At 53.3% G+C, this 12,895-nt stretch overlaps 1 protein-coding gene across 1 annotated transcript; it reads left to right on the top strand.

Annotated features, from left to right (window-relative positions):
* The first annotated feature begins 8,092 nt into the window (after positions 1-8,092).
* On the top strand, positions 8,093-9,028 carry LOC148596038 (olfactory receptor 14C36-like). Its single transcript, XM_088532779.1, has one exon. It carries the CDS (start codon positions 8,093-8,095, stop codon positions 9,026-9,028), a length of 936 nt encoding a protein of 311 aa, XP_088388905.1.
* The last annotated feature ends 3,867 nt before the right edge of the window (positions 9,029-12,895 follow it).

Here is a 12,895-nt window from a genome sequence, read left to right as displayed (position 1 = left end):
GCAACGGCCAGGGCTTTGTGATGGGGGTGGCATCATGTCCCCAAGGCCATTGTGATGGGCCAGTGCCCATGGCAACCAAGGCTGTGTTGGGCCAGAGCACCACCCTCGGGGTGGCACTCTGAGGAGAGCAGCTCCAGCAGAAGGAGCAGCTCGCGTTGGTCCCCAGAGCAGCAAGTCCCCGGGTGCAGCGAGTGCCCTGGAGATGGAGAAAGAGAGGCAGGCGAACGCCTGCTCCCAGCCCAGCAATGGGCGTCCTGCCAGGCGCAAGCGCACAAGGAAGGTGAGTGCTGGGGCTGGAGGGATGGGAGCACAAGGATGGAGAGCACAAGCATGGGGGGCCAAGCCAGCCAGGTGTGACCTTCTCCGTCCAGGGGCTGCTTCTTGCTGGCTGTGGGGATTTTCTCGAACACAAAGCATGACTGGGATGCTCCAAGGCCCATATGGATCCTGGGAGTCCTGTGCGGAGAGTCAGAGATCCTCTTTGGACCACGTGTAGCTGGGCTGTGCTCGACCATGAGCTTCCCTTCGACATAGGGCTGGGGCTTCCCGTGCCTCAGGGGCTGCTTGTAGCAACACAACCCTCTCCATCATGTGCCTCCTTCTTCCCGCACGTGGGCAAGCGGGAGCCGCACACAGTGAGGCGACGGGGGCGGACCCTGACTTCGTCCCCACAAAACGACAGGTGGCCTTTGCTGTCTGACACCCAGGGTTTTGAAGATGTTGATCAGGTCATCGCAAAGGTACAGAGCTGAGCATTGAGGCCGGCAAAGGCCCTGCCTGACCGCTGCCCTTCTCAAGACGACTCCTGTGAGGCTCAGGGAGACCCTGCCCAGCAGGGCTGGGCTAAGAGCGGAGGTGCCACATCTGCCTCCCAAACCACCGCGCACTGCCAGGGCAGCCAGCCAGGCACATGGAGGCCTAGAGGCTCCTGCATGTAAAACACCAGGGTCTACAGGGAAAAAGAAGCTGCCTGCTCCAGAGCCTCTGCCAGGTGCAGGACCAATGCCATCGATACGGAAGATGTGGCCAGGAGACTGGTGGACATAGTGATGGAGGGATTAGAGACAGTGGCAATAACTTGCAGGGAAGCTGCTGCCAGGGAACCCTCGGGGGCTGCTGGGAGTGCTGTGATGTCTCTGGAGTGCGGGAAGAGACTGGAAGAGTCCATGTCTCTTGATTTGCCTGCCCTTCAAAAAGCCAAGCGAGATGCTGGTGTTCCCCACCGAGCAGTTCCAGAGCATGGCCACTGCTTGCCTGAGGCCAGACCTGGGCCTTGAAGGCTGGGAAAAACAAGGATGGCGCCAGAAGTGTGGTGTTTATCCCAGAGTGTCCTTGATGCAGAGGCAGGTGTAGGCTGAGGACCCTCTGTTTAGGTGTGCAGGTAGTGGCGTGCTGCAGTGCTCTGCTCCGGAGCCCAGCCTGCCACTCCAGGGTCCTGCTGGGAGAGCAGAGGGAGGACTGTTGGTTTCCCTGTTCTCTCCTTGGAGCATCCTGGTGCGACCCAGGGGTTCTCACAGTTTCATGGTTTCTGTCAGCTGATGCTCAGGCTTGCAGTTTCTGATCGTCTTGATGATTACCTGAGTCTTTGGGATTTGAGTCACTCTAATGGAATAAGTTATCTTCTCACTCCTTTTAAGGCTTTCTGTTGAAGCTGGACCCTCATTACATCTTCCCACCGCAGACCCTAATCCGTTGTGATCCCTCATACAAACTGGTAGTTAAACAAAGCAGTCGGAGCCATTTCTGCACTTTGTGGATATGCAGACACTTGCAGACAGAGAGATGCCCCCTCACAAGAATCAGGCCTCTCAGGGTGATGGATGGCTCTGTGATACCTGTTCTTGGTCAGTGGTGGAGGCGGCAGCTTGAAATCCACAGGTCCCTTTGGAAAGGGTCTCCGAATAGCAGATTCCTTGAGCCTACTTTTAGGGAGCCATCTGGAGGTAGGGATCCAACACCCTGCTGAAGACACTTCCCAGTAGAGGTGTTGTCTTTAGGCCTTTTCCAGTGATATTTACATTATCTCTGAGGATAGGAGGATATCTGAGAACCTCTCCGGGTCCTTGTGCCATATTTTGCCCACGATCCTGGATTTGTATTTGGGAGAACACAACCAGGAGGGCCACTGACACATTCTACCTCTGTTTTTGGCACAGTGGGGACCATGCCTGTACACCAGATCCCATTTGGTCTCTCCAGTTCTGCACAGGCACTAACAAGTGAGAGGGAGTCCAGCACAGGGACAAGAAGATGGTCAGGGGCTGGAGTGTGCGGCAGAAAAGGAGATGGTGGGAGAGCGAGGTTTGTTCAGGGTAGACCAGAGAAGTCCAAGGAGGATCTTCATGCTGTGTACAACTCCCTTGTGGAGGGCACAGAGCAGTTGGATTTTCTTGGAGGGTCACACAAATGGCGTGTGAGGCAATAGTGAGAGAAAAAGAAATGAACAATGGGAAATGCTTCTTAGATACTAAGAACCAATCTTTTTCTCTATGAGCATGGCCAAACTCTTGCACAGGATCCAGAGAGATTCTCAGATCTCCATCCTCGGAGATAACCCAAAGTTTACTGGAAAAGGCCCCAAGCACCTGCCTGCTGGGACCTGCCTTCAGCAGGATCCCCTGCTGCAACTTCAAGGAATCTACTCTTCTGAAAAAGGGTCTACAGGCTCTTTGCTTTTAAAAGCCCTCAGGAAGGTTTCTTGATCTGTGATAAGATAGAGATGATATGTCAGAAAAGAGCAAACATATTCTTAACACGTCTTCCCACCAGAGGGCTTGAGACGAGACATTGGTTCCTACTAGGTTCCTAAACCACGGGTCAGGCCAGGTAGAAAATCTGAGGAAGTTTCTTCAAATCCTATGAATTATGCCCAGCTTTCTTTCATCTGACCCTGAGGAAAGCCATTTCTGTTTTGCACCTTACTTATGCTTTGGTGTTTTCCATTACACCTCCAAGTAGTGTTTCTCCCCTGGGTATAGTTCTTGGCACCTGCCTCTCTTTGGGACCTGTAGAGCCCTGGCATCCTGCATCTCCCACACTTTTGACCCTGGGTGTCTCAGGACAAGCCCACACACTGCATCCCTCTGTCCAGGCTTCTGTATGGAGCCTGTAAGGCACTGCCGTGCCTCAGGAGCTGAATTTTGACTTGTTCACAAGTTGGTGAGATGACCATCTCCCCACTCCTCTACTGCTGAAGCTTCCAACAACCAATATTCCTCTTTCCATGGTGTTTGCACAGTCCTGGAGCAAATCTTGCTGAAGGGAGACTGCATCCCTCTTGAAGCTTTCAGATATGTAGCATTGCAGACACTGAAAAGCAAAGCACGCCTTTCCTCCTTTCTTTGGGTTGCCTATTCAGCCTCTAGCATCCTGACTTTGGCACAGGAAGGCGCACTCTGCGCCCTGGGGTCTTTCCCCATTCTCTCTCCTGTCTCCTCTGTGTCTGCTCAGTCTGCTCGATGCACTAGGGTCATGGGAAGTATTGGTTTAGGGAGCTCCCCTGAAGCCATGAGAAGCTGCAGAGCTGAAGGCCTGATGGAGGAAGTCTAGGACGTGGATGTTTTCCCTGCCCCCTCCTGCTCCCATCTTAAGGGTCCAGGAGGGTCCAGTGCTTTTGGTGTTGGGGATTGAGTTTCCTTTGACAGCCCCAAGTCCTTCTTTGGGTTGCTCTGAGCAGCCAGGAAAATCCCTCTTCTCTAGGGTCTTGCATCAGGCCCTTTTCCCTACTTTTGTAGAGAAGCTGGGATCTCCAAAGCAGCAAGGCCCACATCATGACCCAGGGCCCCCAGGAGCTGTATGGCTCTCCCATTCCCACATGTCCTGCTTAAACTGACAATTTCTAACACCATCTTTACAGGCCATTGTAGAACCGCAGTATTGTGACTCCCCCTGTTACTCTTTGTTCACTCCAGGACCCAGCTGCTGGTTTGAACTTCAGGGATTTAAAGGTTGCTCTGTCTTTCAGGAAGGCTGTCCCTTATAGAAAGGGAACCTCGCTGTTAACATGTTGGACTTAGCCTACACTCAAAGAGCACAATTATTATTTATGAAATTATTTCATGCTTTATTTCTCTTTCTTTGCAGTTAAGAAAAATCCTGTGTTTATTTGCAGCTGGTTCTTTAAGGAACTCTCTAAGGAAAGCAGTTGGGAGTTGCAGCAGATGAGCTCTAACTTTCAGTTGCTAATTTCAGTAGAACAGAGAAGCTTCTAACAAGAGTGATGGAAGTCCCAGGTGGCTGATGTGAGAAATGGCAGGTTGGGGAAGGGAAGGAAGAGTGTCCATACAGTGCTTGAGGTCTGGGACATTGGTTCTCCCAGATGTCCAGACTTCATTGGGAGTCATTCTGGATTGATTCCAATTCCAGAATATTGCTGTCAATTACTCTGAAAGCTGGATGTTAATAGTAACAATAAAAACCTGTAAAATCAGAAATACTTGTATATTATTGATGTCTCCACCTTTCAGCTACAGTCCCCAAACCTCTCCAATTAGTCATGCAAGCCTAGACAAAAATTGCAGGGAGGGACATAGTTTGTGAGAGCTTTTTGCATTTTAATGAGCCCCATGGTGTATTTCATGCTGAATCCATGAGCCTCAGTTACTGAGAGGAGAATTCAAAGTCAAGATCAACCCACAAGATTTTGTTGAGTTTTAATGGGTCCCACTGATACTTGTTAGCAGTGAAGTGTCTCCAGGGGCTGATTAGAGCAGAAAATTGTCATCACTGAGTAGGCAGAGGAAATGTGAGGGGGCTCTGATGCCACATTAACCCTTGAGGTGTTTTATCAGGCAAAATGTCCAAGCTCGGCCACTGAGCTTCTGGGAAAGGAGATCCTTTCCCCAACATGTTTTCCAGGTCCTCTTGGGGACAGTGTGTTGGTGGGGTGTACAGTGCTCAGTGCAGGACAATGATATGACACCTTTCGGGGTGTCGGCAAGAGGGACACTGAGGCCCAGTGTCTCCTGACAGGCCTTGGTGGCAGAGACAACAGCCATAGCCAAGAAGATGCTGACCTGCTCTGGTGTCTGTGAGCCTTGACAGAGCCTTTGTCTGTCTCCACCAGAGCCTGTCCTGTGCTGTCTCATGCCTGCAGCCGTGTCCATGCAGCCTGTAGACACCCACCCTGCTTCCCCACTTTGCTCTCACACGGGATCTCCTTCCCTTTGCTGTTGTCTCTGCATCCCCACTGGCTGTTCTTTCCAAAGCTATGGGATGATCCTTGACTCCTCCTGGGTGTCCTGTTGCACCACAGCACTAGCATTCCAGTGTCATTTCTTCATCCTTATGTCCAGTCTGAAATTCTCTAAACTGGGGATTTTGGGGGTTGTTTTGGCTATTCATACTGCCTCCCACTACCAAGTAAAGCTCCTGGCAGTACCATAGTGTGGGGAAGACATAACCTTGTCTGTCAGGACAGATAGAAACTTGAGGAACTGAGGACAGGGCTGAGGGGAAGGGCCTTGGTGCTTCGAGGGATGCCATAGGAGGCAGTGGTGCATGGTCATGTGAATAATGCCAGAGGTCTGTGGGGCTGCATTAGTAGTAGCATGGCTAACCAGAGGAGGGGAGCTGTTATCTGTCTCCAAGGGGGACTTTTCCTGAAGGCAGTGGTGGCACTCAACTTTGGGGGAGCATGTATGAAATCCAGGTGTCCCAGGTGGTTGCCAACTAGTTCGAAGGGCCCAATTTTCCTCTTGGTTCCCTCTTAAATATGCTACGAATGTGGCGGTTTTGCTGGACACCTCAGGCATCTGACACGGCCGAGTAGACCTGTTTTTCTTGCATGACATCAAGTGTCTGCACAGAATCATGCAAGCTCTTTGCAATGGACATGGCTCTCCTCATTGCTCTGTCAGAACAAGTGGACATTTGCACCTGTCTTGGACCAGCTCTGTCCAACGTGGACTGCCTCCCCCTTGGAAAAAGTCCAAAGGGGCAAGTGTGCGTGCACAGCTGATTCACTTCACCCAGTGACTGCAGTGGGAGCTCAGAAAACCAGCTCCCATACAGGCAGCCGTTTTGTGCACCCCAGCAGCTGGACAAAGGGAATCCTCCTCTGAGTTTGTGGAGTGCACAAGAGCAAACTGAATCCTCCTGCGCTCCTGGAGCTTCTCAATGGGCATTAGCTGTACTGCTGAACTGCTCTAAATCACCTCCTGAAGCATGAGGGTGTTAACTCCCTTCTTGCCCCTGTGCAAGTGTTCTGAGTTCTTATGGGATGGAAGCAGAGGCTTCAACAGCAGGACATGTCCACTCTGCTAGACAACCATCCTCTGATGAGGCCAGCTGCATGCTGGATTCATTCCATGGACTCTCTCTCTTTACATCAGTGGACCTTTGCCAGGGATGACCTTGCTGCCTTGTAGGAACTGTCAGCCCTGGAGCCCCAGACCTGCCTGGAGGCTGCACAGGGGACAGAAAATGTCCCATCTGCAGCTGGGTCCCTGCTCCTGAGCTGGGCCTGGCTCCTGGGACTGCGGGAGCCCATGGCAACCTGGCAGGTGCTGCAGAGAGACAGCTCTGCCCAGGAGCAGCTCCTCATAAAGGAGCACCAAGACTCAGGGCACTGCCCGCAGGCACCAGGCTGGGATGAGTCGCTCATAAGTGAAAGACAGTTGGGAATGGGAGGATGGCTGAGCTCACTGCAGGCAGAAACCTCCCCAGCCCTTGACACGGTAAGTCTCTGGCTGCAGGGCTACACTGCTGCGGTTCCTGGAGGGAACTTGTGAACCTGGTGCCTTCAGCAGCTGATTGGATTTGTCAGGGTGGCTCTCCCAGCTTCTCCTGTTTGGAGCTGGTCGTGCTTTAGAGCAGGGACTCCCAGCCACACATTCAGAGGGATCACGGCTGCCTTCACCCACCCCTCAGCCTGCAGACACAGCCAACATCCCCTCCCCAGCCTCAGCAGGGTTTGTCTCACCTGCTCTTTTGCGCCTGCAAACACGGAGGTGCCCTGGGCAGGGTCCTGCTCCTGGTAGGTGTCTACAGGGCAGAGCTGCCCCTGGCAGGTGTCTACAGGGCAGAGCTGAGCACCCAGTGGGTGCCATGGGGTCTGTGAACATGGACAGGGCAGAGACGTGGGAACAGAGAAGCAGCTCCTGCAGGGACGGCTCCAGGCTATGGAATCATGGTGAGAGGAAAGTGCCTCCTGCAGCGCCCCTTCCCACCAGCACAGCCCTCTGCACTCCAGGACATGGGGGCCAGGGCAGGAGTTGTCCCAGAACAGCCGGATGTCCAGGAGAGGAGACACATCTGAGTGCCCCTCTGTCCCTGCCAGGCCCTGCCTCCCTCGGCACAGCTATCATGGTGTTACTCCATGATCCCACCTGCCCACGCTGCCCTTCTCCTTCCCTTGGACTCTGTGGGCAGGGGGTTTCTGATGCAGGTCAGACACTGGCCCTGTGGGTCCTGCCATGCAGAGGGGTCCTGGACTGTGAGGTGCCCAAGTGCCCTCTAAGTTGTGGGGCTCAGGGCAGTGCAGTTGCAGGAGCTTGGAATGAGCCACCTCTCTCCTCAGGACACCCCATCCTCAGGACGTCCTGCCGTCTCCCTGGGTGCCTGTCTGGGCTGCAGTCTGCCCTCCGGAAGAGCTCAGCTCCCCCGTTACAGCAGGTGCTGTCTGGGTGCCCCAGGGAGAAGCCTCCTGGAATCTGAGGTCATAGAATCGCTGCAGGGAGGTGGATGTGGGCAGCTGGCAGGAGCCCAAGGTGTTGCTGGCTCCAAGGGGAGGGTGGAAACCTGCCTGACATCCCCTCCAAAAGAGTGCTGGTGGACATGATGTAAAGGAATCCTCTGCTCTCCATGGTGTCATTTAATTGAGGGGTAACATGAGTGCAAGCATCCTGCACCTCCAAGGTGAGAGCACAGGGCAATTGGGACCAAGGCAGATGGAGAGGCCAGCTCTGCTTCCCCAGCATCAAGGCCAAGAGCTGAAGCCATAGAGTTCAAGGATGGTCCTCCTAAAATGAGGGGGGAGGCAATTACTGTGTGTTTGGGCAAAGATATGAGCAAGTTTTGCTCAGAGAAGTTTTCTCTAACTTGTCCATGTCTTTTCTTCCTCAGATATTGCCCCTATGCTGCAAAGGAACAAATGTCCAACGGCAGCTCCCTCAGTGAGTTCCTCCTCCTGCCATTCTCAGACATGCGGGAGCTGCAGCTCTTGTACTTCTCGCTCTTCCTGGCCATCTACCTGGCTGCCCTCCTGGCCAACGGCCTCATCATCACAGCCGTAGCCTGCGACCACCGCCTCCACACCCCCATGTACTTCCTCCTCCTCAACCTCTCTCTCCTCGACCTGGGCTCCATCTCCACCACTGTCCCCAAATCCATGGCCAATTCCTTTTGGGACACCAGGGCCATTTCCTACTGGGGATGTGCTGCACAGGTCTTAACTTTTACCTTTTTCATGTCAGCAGAGTTTTCTCTCCTCACAGTCATGGCCTATGACCGCTACATTGCCATCTGCAGACCCCTGCACTATGGGACCCTCCTGGGCAGCAGAGCTTGTGTTAAAATGGCAGCAGCTGCCTGGGCCACTACTTGGCTCTATGCTCTCCTGCACACTGGCAACACATTTTCCATTCCACTGTGCCAAGGCAATGTGGTGGAGCAGTTCTTCTGTGAAATCCCCCAGCTCCTCAAGCTCTCCTGCTCAGACTTCTACCTCAGGGAAGCTGGTGTTATTGTGGTTAGCGTTTGTTTAGCCTTTGGGTGTTTCATTTTCATTGTGGTGTCCTACGTGCAGATCTTCAGAGCTGTATTGAGGATCCCCTCTGAGCAGGGCCGGCACAAAGCCTTTTCCATGTGCCTCCCGCACCTGGCCGTGGTGTCTCTGTTTGTCGTTACTGTATTGTTTGCCTACCTGAAGCCCCCCTCCATCTCCTCCCCAACTCTAGATCTGACACTGGCCATTCTATATTCGATATTGCCTCCAACATTGAACCCTGTCATCTATAGCATGAGGAACAAGGAGCTCAAGGAGGCACTGCAGAAAATTGTTCAGTCTGTACAATATCCCAACCAGTAACTTTTCCATGTGTATCCACTTATCATTCCCATATACTTGCCATACAGGCTGGGTCCTTCCTTCCTTCCTTCCTTCCTTCCTTCCTTCCTTCCTTCCTTCCTTCCTTCCTTCCTTCCTTCCTTCCTTCCTTCCTTCCTTCCTTCCTTCCTTCCTTCCTTCCTTCCTTCCTTCCTTCCTTCCTTCCTTCCTTCCTTCCTTCCTTCCTTCCTTCCTTCCTTCCTTCCTTCCTTCCTTCCTTCCTTCCTCCCTCCCTCCCTCCCTTCCTCCCTCCCTTTTCTCTCTTACACTCTTGATAAAATAAATAATATCAAAAATTCAGTTCATGCCATTTCTCTTCAGGTATCTCTCTTCCGATTCTGATCCAGAGACCATGTTGATGCAGGAAGCCAGGTTTCCCCCTACATCAGCAGGGAGGGGGGATCCTCAGAGCCTGCCCACCTGAAGTTTCTCAGATGCCCCAAGTCCCATGAGGACAGTTTGTTTTTGGCATTCCCCTTGGCACTTTGGATTCCCCTTGGCACTACCACAGCAGGTGTTTAATCGCTACAGCCATCGCATGGGGGCTTCAGCCCTCCTGGGGACATGTCCAGCCGCAGCAGCAGCACATTCTATTTCCAGAGATGCTCTCCATCCTTCCAAACTGTCTTGCTGTGCTTGGATGCATGTAGAGGGCTGAAGTGCTCTCCCAACACGGTGCTGGTAGGGTTGTGCTTCATGTGCATTCCTGGAGCACAGGCAGGAGCAGGCATGGGGCACCCTTATGCCAGACCTGGCCTCCAGAATGGCATTTCTCTCATAAAAGGAGATTCCCTCTGTTTTGTGCCTGAAGTCTGGTCTTTCTTCAAAGGTCAAGTCAAGAATGTGCCCAAGGGATTGCAGCACAAAAGGGACTGCTGCTCCCTGCCAAGCATGAAACCCTGACATTCCTAGCATAGAGCTGGCATCAAAGCAGCACCTGGAGCCTGGCTGGCTGCAGAGGCATTGCCTGGCCCGTGGTCTGATTGTGCAGCTGAGGGAAGGGCTCTTCACTGCTGTTGCCCTGCCCCTTGCCCTGCCCCTGATCCCAGCACTGCTGCTGCTGTGGCCATGTCAAATCCAAATGGAAAAGGCACAAATCTTTTTCATTTGCCTGCCAAACATGGCCAGTTGTCTCCTTGTTTATCAGCACTGCAATATTTGCCTACCTGAAGCCCCCAGATCTCTGGATCTGGTGCTGGCTGGTGCTCCCTGTTCAGCGAACCCGCTCACCTACAACATGAAGAACAAGGCTCTCAAGGAGACACTGACAAAACTTCTGCACAAGTTAGAGGTTACATAGCAATGAGCTGCCCATCTCTCTTCGCAAATGATTTCTAATGTTTCTCAGGCAACCCTTTTGTTTCATGTGTTTTATCTGTGATGCACATGATTGTGCACAAACATTTGTATTTATCCCCCTTCTCCTAAGGCACAAACCCAGTCTGTCTGATCTAGAGGCCAACTGTCAATCTGGCCTCGCTGTGTCACAGCTGGTCTCCTGAGTCACATCTTTGTAATAAAAGGGTTTTTCTCTGCACTGTGCCTGAAGGCTGAGCTCTTTGCCCAAGTTGGAGCCAAGAATGTGCGCAGGGAACTGCACCCATAAAGGCCCACTGCCCGTGCCTGGGTTGTACCTGGGCCAAGGGGCATCAGCTTGTACAGTGATGGGAATGAGGGCTGGATTCAGCTGCCACTTGTGGGTGCCCAGTGCCCTGGAGAGGACGAGTGCTCAAGAATTATCTCCCAGAGACTGTCCCAAATAAATAGTAACAGACTGGTGACAGAGGTCCCTTCTTCCAGAAGGAATATGGAGCCACCTGCAGAGCAGAAGAGGTCTCCAGGGATAGCACATGCCTGGAACAGAGTTTGTGTTGAAATTCAAAATTACATGGAGTTACCTGCATTGAAGGGCCAAACCGAGCACTACCCCAAATCAGGGCTTTCAAGAGTGGCAGCGGGCTGGGTCTAATGACACCTTCAAACACATCCTGAGCAATGTGAAATGCCCTGGGATTGCTCCAGGCACCCTCCCACAGCAACAGATGCTGGGGAGAGTGTGGTCAGCTGTAGTGATGCTGGTCCAGCAGGTCTGTCCTGACCATCATGGCCAGTGCGAAGTCACCCTTCGTCCCCACAGCTGCTCACCCTGCAGAGCAGCACTGCCAGCCCAGTGCCCTTTGGGTTACCCAGAGGAGGGGTGCAGGGATGGCCAGGCTAGCAAGGACACAGTGACCTGAGGAAAGATTCTCTGGGGAGCTGGGATATCTGCAGAGAAGAGCAAAGGAGCAGTGGTGTGCCTGAGGGGGCAAAAAATGCAAAACTCTGTTCCTATGGGTTTCAGTTTCGGGCAGATTGCTTTGTCACTGGAGACGCCTGAGGAGCCCCAGGACTAGGACTCGTGTGTCGTCCTAGGGAGAGGGGCTGCCCAGAGGGGCTGCAGGCAGCCAGGGTTAGGGACCCCCTGGTCATGGGATGAGTTGTCTCCATTTCCTTGTGCCATTGCTGCCCCCAGCCCACAGGCTGTGATGGGGAGACTGACACCCCTCTCTGCCCCAAGGGGCTGCTCAGCCTACAGAGGGGCTGGGGCTGCAGGGTGAGTGCCCCAAGTGCCCTTTGCAGCACTGGCTGCTCCCCCAGCTCTGCAGTGTTGCATGGCCAGTTCCATCTTCCTGCAGGTCTCTGTATCCCAATGGAGAGGAGAAGATGACAGCAGTCCTCTCCCACCCACTGTGGCAGTGCCAGCCCCACCTCAGACTGATCCTCAATGGCAGAATGGAAGAGGAAGATGGAGCTTTTCAGTGTGCAGGATGGAGGTTTCCAAACCGAGGGATGATGCAAGGAGAGACCTTTGAACCTTGCCCCTTTGCTCTCCCAGCTGGGCTCATTCTGCCCTGCCCTAGGTGCTCTCATCCCTGTGCCAGCTCTACTGCAGCAGAATCTGAGGGGAAGAATTCATTGAATTGCAGAAGAGCTTTGATGCAAAGGAACCTCAGGAGGTCTCCAGTCCAACCTCCCACATAAAGCAGGGCTGGCTGGAGGCTTCCAGTCCCCTCCGGTCTTGTCCAGAGGACCAGACGACACCTCTTTTTGGGGGAGATCCTTGCCCTGCCAGTCTGGCCAGCACCATTGGTTCCTGGCTCCACTTCCTGCTCTTGCTGATCCCAACAGCCTACTCGTTGCAACAGGAACCCCATCACACATGGTGCATAAATACGCCAATGCTTTTGTGGTAGAGATAAAACTGTTGTTACAATTCTGCATCATAAAATCAGACGCAGGTGCCTGGCTCACTTTTTCCTCCAGCTCAGACTTTCTCTGCAGTGTTACCTGGGTTGGGGTCACAAATCTGAGGCTCTCCTCACACTTTTAAATTGTCTGGCATGCAAGGATTGCTGCAACAGACATGTGGTCACTTTTACAATGACGTGGTATCCATATGCGTGTTCTCAGTTGTACTTCCCACACTCTCCATGCCATAGCATGGAGGCGGGTACAAAGTAGAGATGGGGAGTCAGATCAGCAGGATGGGGACAAGGTCATGTCAGGACTCAAGAGGTGCAAGACCCGGCACAGCCGTGTCCACAGCATCACTCAGGACAGGCCCCGGGACAAGGGCAAGAGCTCCCAGGCACAGGAATGAGACCCTGAGATGAGGCTGGTCACTCTTGGTCTCCCTTGCTCTGGTGCCCAGCAGATCTCCTCCTATCTGCCTGCAGCCCCTCCATGCCCACGCTACTGCCCAGCACAACACAAGAGTCCCAGCCCTACAGTCCTCCAGCAGCCCCTACTGTACTGGGGACAGATCCGCCTGCTCCAAGCTGGGGCACAGAGAAATCTGGTTTTCCTTCA

Source organism: Tinamus guttatus, unplaced genomic scaffold, assembly GCF_059628265.1.
Source record: "Tinamus guttatus ecotype Peru unplaced genomic scaffold, ASM5962826v1 Tinamus_guttatus_pri_ptg000034l, whole genome shotgun sequence".
In the NCBI taxonomy this organism is placed as follows: Eukaryota; Metazoa; Chordata; class Aves; order Tinamiformes; family Tinamidae; genus Tinamus; species Tinamus guttatus.
This window is presented reverse-complemented; position numbering and strand designations above follow the sequence as displayed.